The 8,539-nt window shown below is 35.3% G+C and overlaps 1 protein-coding gene across 1 annotated transcript; it reads left to right on the forward strand.

The window, feature by feature from the left end:
• Positions 1–236: 236 nt before the first annotated feature.
• slc47a3 (solute carrier family 47 member 3) lies at positions 237–7,346 on the forward strand. The gene is made up of 17 exons (XM_084419495.1): positions 237–429; positions 964–1,065; positions 1,185–1,253; positions 1,340–1,488; positions 1,682–1,724; positions 1,970–2,014; positions 2,089–2,186; positions 2,285–2,382; positions 2,476–2,589; positions 3,841–3,908; positions 3,983–4,091; positions 4,246–4,321; positions 5,200–5,269; positions 5,481–5,613; positions 6,499–6,593; positions 6,702–6,744; positions 6,831–7,346. Exons 1-17 carry the CDS (start codon positions 313–315, stop codon positions 7,043–7,045), a joined length of 1,644 nt encoding a protein of 547 aa, XP_084275621.1. The 5' UTR covers positions 237–312; the 3' UTR covers positions 7,046–7,346.
• The last annotated feature ends 1,193 nt before the right edge of the window (positions 7,347–8,539 follow it).

Here is an 8,539-nt window from a genome sequence, read left to right on the forward strand (position 1 = left end):
TACGATACGCATTCATTTGGACGATAAACAAATAATAAAACCACTAGTTTGAAAACTCATATAGTATGACAGATCCTCTCGACAAGTCTTTGGCCAAAAATAATCCGAAATATTAATATTTCAAGATCGATCCGCCCATCTCACGTGAGCTGGACTGGACTATGAATCTGTGACTCATTGATTGTGACCAATAAAAAGTGCGGTTGAACTTTATATTCAGCATACAGATAAAAAGTGAACAATCATCTGAACGGCTTTTTCACGGCTCGTGTTTCAGGTTTCTGTGAATCAGCCATCAAACTATTTTTCAAGATGAACAAAGCAGAAAATACATTCACATGTCAAGGATACTCGAGATGTTTTAGAAGTTGTTTACCTGTGGACTTCACAAGAGAAATAGTAAACTTGTGCTATATAGCGCTGCCCGTGGTAAGTAGCCTATAGCCTACAGTATTTTATTTTATCTCTAAATTGCTAACGTCATGGTTTAATCGATGAACTGGTTATTGTTAGCAGTATTTTATCAGTATTCTTTATTATTTTAACCAGTAGCCTATTTATTTTGTACAGTACATTGTCATCCTTAAAAGGTGAAGTGACGTAATTTTTGACCCCAGCGGAAGCAAACGGAATTGCAGCTGTTATGTAACCCTTACATTATTTCTTCTCCCAGAAAATTAGCTAATACATCAATAAATAAATAAATAGAAAACCTGCTTTTTTGAAAACCCATAAGAAATTCCAGAGGGAACCTGCTTTTCCTGGTTTGGCCCACAAACTGACATCACATTATTGCTTCAAAGCAAGCCAACAGAAGAAGTGTATTATCATCATTTTTGAGAGAGTAAAAAAAACTTTATATAAATCTTTCTTTTGAGTTTGGCTAGCATCACAGAAATTACACACTTCACCTTTATTAATAGCCATGTTACCCATCAGACTGTCTCTGTGCTTTCTTCTCAGTTTTTGTCCTATCTGTTCGACTATTTAATCATTTTTGTAAGCACTGTGTTTTGTGGACACTTGGGAAAGATAGAGCTTGATGGTGTGACGCTTGCCATAGCTGTGAGTTTTAAATATTTATCTCCTCTTCAAATGTGTAGGCTAATGTAATTTAAATATATTTTAAATATAGCCTAGTAAGAGAGTAATAATAATACATTTCACTGTGTTCTCACCAACAGGCCATCAGTGTTATGGGTATTGGTATTGGCTATGGCTTGTGCGCAGCATGTGACACACTTATTTCTCAGGTAGAGGCTACAATGCATTTCTCCGTTCATTCACACACAGACAAATACATCATTATTTATCTCAAACTGTCGCTCTGTCTTTGCAGGCTTATGGAGCTGGTAACTTGCATCAAGTTGGTGTTATAACTCAGAGAGCAATTTTAATTCTGTTACTCGCATGTTTTCCATGCTGCGCCCTTCTTATCAATACAGAGTCAATATTGCAGGTTGTGGGACAAAGCCCAGAGGTTGCCAGGTGAGCACTATACAAGACTGGCATTATCAAACAGGGACGAGAGACAAAAATACAGACCGGCACAGACTACAATAGTCCATGCAATGCTAGTAATAGCTTTATGGAACATATTTGAGTACTTAACTGGAATTAGTTATCAAAGAAAGAACAGGCTAGAGCATAATACATTATCATTAACCTTATTCTGTTTCAGAGTATCTCAGCAGTATGTGAACATTTTTTTGCCTGGTCTTCCGGTATGTTTTTCATATACACATTATCTGAAAAAGTTGCCACACTTCAATATAACACACACTTATTTTGTCACATAACAAATCTACTGAATGCCTAAAAAAGGGATTTTGCACCACTTATGGTCTAATGGTTGTTATTTCATTAACTCTGCGACTAAAATAATAAATTTGTATGACCATGTATATCATTTAAAGTACTTAGGGCTCTCAGTGTAGAAAAATAATACCATGTTATTTTTATCTCATAGGCTGCATTTATGTTCATTATTGAAGCGAAATATCTACAGAATCAGGTAGGAGAAAAACATGAAAATGAACTGCTCCTAGAAAGCATGAATGTGAAACTTAATGAAATCTCTCATTTCAGGGAATAATTTGGCCCCTGGTCATAACTGGAATACTGGCAAATGTCCTAAATGTTTTAATCAACTATATCCTCCTCTTTGTTCTGGACATGGGTGTTCCGTGAGTTTCCATAACATTTGCTCTTAAACTACAGGACAGAGAGGAACATGGAAATCAAAGACATGATAGCTTACTGACCATGTGTATTTCAACTTCAGAGGATCAGCAGCTGCTAATACCATCTCTCAGTACAGTTTGGCGATCATATTGTTTATCTACATCCGATGCAAAGATCTTCATAAGGACACTTGGGCTGGTCAGTACAAAATCTGTATACATTATTATGTGCATGTGAAAGCCATTGAAAGTTGACGGATATATTTTAAAGCACTTCTTTGTGGCCGTATAGGTTGGTCGATAGACTGTTTGCAGGAGTGGGGCTCATTCATCCATCTGGCCATTCCAAGTATGCTCATGTTGTGTGCAGAGTGGTGGACGTACGAGATTGGAGGGCTGCTGTCAGGTTAGAGCGTATGCTTCTCAAAAATTTAGGTACAACAAATATTAACATAATAACAACATATTCAGTGTATATGACTATAATTATTAAAATCATAATTGGATGCTGCCTTATTGGGACATTACTTGTCCCTGTCCGTAACGCTACCGGTTAAACACTTTATTCCCACTATTACAGTAAATACCCGTTAAGCACTTTATTTCCACTTAAAAAAAAAAAAAAAAATTTCTTAATCCACTAGACTTGCTCTCCACTCCAATGATCGTGTTATCAGATGGGTTACTTTTGTAATTTTGTCTGGCTCAATCAGACAATTGGTGGGCGGAGTTATTGTAAATAGACTCTGCTAATAAGATAGGCTATGTATATTTTAGGTTAGTTCACCCAAAAATGAAAATTCTGTCAGTAATTACTCACCCTCATGTTGTTCCAACCCCGTAAGACCTTCGTTCATCTTCGGAACACAAATTAAGATATTTTTGATTAAATCTGAGAGCTGGATCACTCCTCCATAGGCTTCTAAGGCATTATAACTTGCTGGCCCAGAAAATGTATTAAAGACATTGTTAATATAGTCCAAGTGACTACAGTGGCTCAATCTTAAGTTTATAAAGCGACGAGAATACTTTTTGTGTGCGCAAAAAAACCCCAAAATAACGACTTTATTCCACTATTCATTTCCTTCTCTCTGGGCCTCGGGTCTTTTCACGTAGTATAACTGCGCAGCGCATCTGTGTTGTACGTCACACGCATCACACACATGACCAGCGTCGGCCAATAGTGAGCCTACGTGTGACGTGCAACACGATGTCTTTAATACATTTTCTGGGCCAGCAAGTTATAATGCCTTAGAAGCCTATGGAGGAGTGATCCATTATTGGGTGAACTAACCCTTTAATGTAAATAGACACTTTGACACTTTAAGTATATTGCAATGACAAGAAATTAAACACAGATGAATTTTGACAAAACATAAATACACAATTCATTTTGTGTAATTATGCCTTTAGTATGTTTTTTTTATTCAATTTTTAAGGCTTTGGGATAACATTCTGGAAAATAATTTCCTGGAATTTAATTAATTTTTGTTAATTCTACTTTGTTATATTCTAAATTGAATTACAATTCTGCATTCCTTCTCAATTCAAATTCAGGAAAAGATTTGAAATTTAAAAGGGGTTTTCAATCCAGTTCTGAATTGCGCAGAACCCTGTTCCTGACCTTTGATTTATTTTATTTTTATTTTTATGGCAGGTCTGATAAGTGAAGTGGAGCTTGGAGCTCAGTCAGTTGTGTATGGATTGGCAAATATTGCTTACATGGTATATATTCATTAGTGTGAAAGTGTTTTATTTCAAGCTTGTATGAACACTGTAAGTGAGTGGCCTGTGTTCAGTTCCCTATAGGTTTCAGTGTGGCTGGCAGTGTGAGAGTGGGGAATGCCATGGGAGCAGGAGATGTTGCTCAAGCCAAGCTCTCTGCTAGACTCTCTATGATCTGTGCAGGTAATGCTAAGAAAGAACAAATGGTCCGCTGTATTGTATATGTTCTTTGCAAATAGGTTGCTTATCCATTTTTCTTATTATTTATTATTTATTATCAATTTCTTCTTATTCGTATGAGAAATGTGTAAATTATGATTTTGTATTTTATTTACAGTTTCTGTTGCAGTGGTTTTGGCAACTGTCATTGGTTCCTCAAAGAATGTAATTGCTTATATCTTCACAAATGACAAGTGAGTGTTCTTCCTTTAGTTAAAAACATTTCAGTCATGACAACTCTCAGAGTGGATTATTTCAACCGGCATTTACTGACATGGGGCATGAGCTTAATTTTGGCGGAAGAGATCCGCTACACTGCTGCTGCACAAATGCAACAATTTGTTCAGCTTAGTCAAAATAACAAACAAAAAGGACAGGCTGCTGCAAGAAAATGGTAGAACCACTGTAGCAGATCTCAACAGGTGGTGCTGGGGAGGAGGAGGGATAGACAGAAGTTTTCATAATCACGCAGCAGGGCAATCGCAGGCTAAGGTACGAGACAAATGGTTATGTGGATTAGGAAGTACTTCTGATTGGCTGATGCCACTGCGTTGGAAGAACCAATCAGCGCTTGGTTAGAGTTTCATGACTGAACTATGTATTTGCAGCTTTTTTTCCGTAATTATCTTTGTGTAATTTGCTCCTAATCTCTCTTAAGTACTTAAGTTGGAACTCCAGAATGAACTTTGCTCAGGTGATGCTTTATTAACTTTATATTTTGAAGGCATTTCAAAATCTTTGCTCAAAAATAAGTTTTAGATGATTTTTTTTTTCAGATACAAAAACAAGTTATGTATGCAGTATACAAGTTATTTAAAATATACATTTTATAATAAAAAAAAAGTTTCTTTTTCAATCATTTTATATATTTTTTTTATTAATAATTTGTTTTCTTTATAATAATTCTAGATTTTGCATCTGGAAATAACATAACATTAACCTGTTTTTAAAATTAACATATTTTCAAAGCCCCAAACTCATAAAATGAATAGCCTCAAAGTCATAAAATAGCTAAAAAAAAATCTTGAAAACAGCATTTTGACAAAAATAATAAATGTCCTTCTTCTCACAGAGACATCAGAGCGAGGGTTGCCACGGTAATGGTTTTATATGCTCCTTTCCATCTTCTTGATGCCACAGCGGTAAGTCATTAGCCGAGTTGTGTTAGAGCACTCACAGCCCTCATTAGTGTTAATAACAAAACTGACAACAACACAATGATCATGAGAGTTGAGTTCAAACCTTAATTACATTGGATGTTGTCCTTCACACATAAATAAATCTGAGACTGCACTGGAATGGGTCATCTGGGGAGATGATGTTAATTATTGTTTCTTTCTTTAATCCAATCAGGCAGCAGGTGGCAGTATAGTGAAAGGCCTGGGAAAACAGAAAATGGGGGCAATCTGCAACCTTCTGGGATATTACGGTGTTGGCTGTCCAATTGGAATATCCTTGATGTTTGCTGCTAAAATGGGAATTTTTGGTGAGACATATATGATACAATATAATACATTTTCAATATATATATATATATATATATATATATATATATATATATATATAGCCAATTATATATATATATATATATATATATATATATATATATGTATATGTATATATGTGTGTGTATATATATATATATATGTATGTATGTATGTTTGTATGTATGTATAAATAATAAATTGTATTTAAAATGTTAAACATTTTTATGATATTTAATAATCCATGTAATTTGTTTTCACTGTCTTACATTTTATGTAAATCATTCCTCTATACAGTTCCATGTGGAGAGAGGGGAAATATATATGAAGAGTTCAGATGCAAAAGCCTCTAAGTGCCATCTGAAATTTTCTTCTAGAATGATCATTTTTATCAAGCTTGTATATTTAAGTTCAGTAATTTCACTTAAATGACAATAAATAGGTCATTTTCATTGTCATTTAAGTGAAATTACTGAATTTAAATATACAAATTCAAAATTCATTTTAAATATACAGATGCAAAAGCCTCTAGGTGCCTTCTGAAATTTTCTTCTAGAATGATCATTTTTATCAAGCTTGTATATTTAAGTTCAGTAATTTCACTTAAATGACAATAAATAGGTCATTTTCATTGTCATTTAAGTGAAATTACTGAATTTAAATATACAAGCTTGATAAAAATGATCATTCTAGAAGAAAATTTCAGAAGGCACCTAGAGGCTTTTGCATCTGAACTCTTCATATATATATACAAACAAACACACACACACACATTTTATTAATCTTACATATATAAACATATCCAGTATATAGTAATATATGTAATATTGTTTTTTCTGTTTCACAGTCTTGCATTCTATGTAAATCATTGCTTTAATCTCCTCAAGGTCTGTGGACTGGCCTGTTAATTTCAGTCTTCCTTCAGTCAGTGTTCTTTATTGTCCTTCTTTTCAAACTGAACTGGAAAAAAGTATCTGAAGAGGTGAGGGATATAGGATTTCCTTTTATTAAAAGCTTTAGAACTTAAAATCGCTTTAGTTCTTTTACAGTGCATTTTGTGTGAAGCTTGATCTAAATATGAACTTTTCAGGCACAGATCAGGGCTGGTGTGCTGCTAAGAAGGACGGATGATGGTAATATGTTTGTTTTTAGACGCTAATAATTCAAAAGTCTGATTATATTTAATGAGGCATGCTAATAAGAGTCATTTTCTTGACAGGTGCACAAGAGGAGGGCGGACATATTGAGGACTGTGCTATGAATAATGCTACAGATGTGGATGGGCTACTGGGTGATCAGACCGATGTGATAGTCGCTACAGTGAGGATACAGCTGCCACTGAGGGTGTTAGTGCTGCGCCGTGGCCTGGCTCTGGCAGCTATGCTTGTGCTCCTCGCTGCTGGACTCAGTGTTAAATTCCTTCTTAACAGATGACAGCCTAACAACTGAAGGACTTTGGGAAATGTCTTAAAGCAGACAGACAGTCCACCCAGATTATGGATGGTAGGATGCCACCCAAAAGGTGCGCACCTATGCAACGTCCACTTTGTATCTGAAAATCTTTCCGGGACTTCAGATGGTGTCCATGCATTGAGCAGTACCAGTGCATTGTTTTGTTTTTACAGTACATGGGGTGAATCATTTTGTACTTGCTCATATTGTGGTAATGTTTATATTTATTTATATAAATATATTTTATTAATCTGACTGTGTTAAACAAAACCAACCTGTACAATCCCAAGTCTTACAATAAAGCCATTACCACTTGCTCTCACATCTTTATCATCTCATGAATTTATATTTAAAAGAGCAAATGTGCTGCAGCAAACACGAATGTGAACAATGGAAAGATGTTTAAGTTAATTTAAAAACATTCAAAGTCAAAACTTTGTGCATGCTGATGCAAAAAAATATACACAAACATTGGTTGTCATTAAAGTCAACATGTAAGGCGGGAGAGCGAGACAATAATTCCTTTCCTCCAGCAGCCAGTCACTCACATGGGATTGCAGCAATTAGCAAACAACTGTGAGCCGATTAATTCTCGATGGACAAAATCAAGCCCCGCACCAAATGTTCCTCATTCGAAAAGTCATTGCACATGTATATATGCCACAATAAAGAATCAAAATTTCAGTTTTATGCTAACTATAATTGCTGAGACCATGCCACATTGCAACTATGAATTTCACATAGACTTTGCTCGATAAACACACTAGGATCAGGGGATGAGAATTTTTTTATTAAATAAATTTTCCATCCTCAAGTGATGAAGAAAAATACCCTACTAGAACACTCTGAATATAATGGGATAGTGATTTGTTGACCCAGTGTTCCATTTTGCTGTATTTGTAGCCAATTTATTCAATTTCTCTAATCCATAAAATAAGTAAGCTTGACCAAAGTTCTTGTGGTGAACATTTATTGAAGGTGGTAGTGTAGCAGTTCTTCAGCAGCGATGTTAGCGTGTCAGTCTTCAAAGAATCTAAACCCTTCTAAGAATCTTAACTTCTCCCAAAGTTCTGTCTGTGGGACAGGACTTTATACCTGAAGACAAAAGGGCTACTAACAATAAATACTGTTAGGACTTCCCACTGGAGATCCTGCAATCTACAATAAGTTCCTGAGGAATGCTGTTCCTTTGTTATTCTAACTGTATGAACCATTTGGTTCACACCTTTACAGACACAGTTTCAGTGAAATTGCATCTGAGGCACAGTCACAATGTAAATGACTAAAGATCTGACTAAAGATCACTGAAATACACATTATCTTTCACCAGGGATTTCATTTTGATAAGCTGCTCTGAATCAAATGTGCAGTTAGAAACTAAATTAATTATAGATCATCTTTTTACACTAAACAGTTCTAAAGATGGGGTGTGTGCTAAAGACCGCCCACAACGGGGCATAAAAATCATGTGCTTAA

Source organism: Rutilus rutilus (genome assembly GCF_951802725.1).
Source record: "Rutilus rutilus genome assembly, chromosome: 9".
Classification (NCBI taxonomy): domain Eukaryota; kingdom Metazoa; phylum Chordata; class Actinopteri; order Cypriniformes; family Leuciscidae; genus Rutilus; species Rutilus rutilus.

Coding starts and splice junctions, on each gene's coding strand:
- slc47a3 (XM_084419495.1), top strand. CDS start 313: ATGAACAAAGCAGAAAATACATTCACATGTCAAGGATACTCGAGATGT. Junction 2,187..2,284: donor GTTCTGGACATGGGTGTTCC/GTGAGTTTCCAT, acceptor TTTCAACTTCAG/AGGATCAGCAGCTGCTAATA. Junction 2,383..2,475: donor TCATAAGGACACTTGGGCTG/GTCAGTACAAAA, acceptor GTGGCCGTATAG/GTTGGTCGATAGACTGTTTG.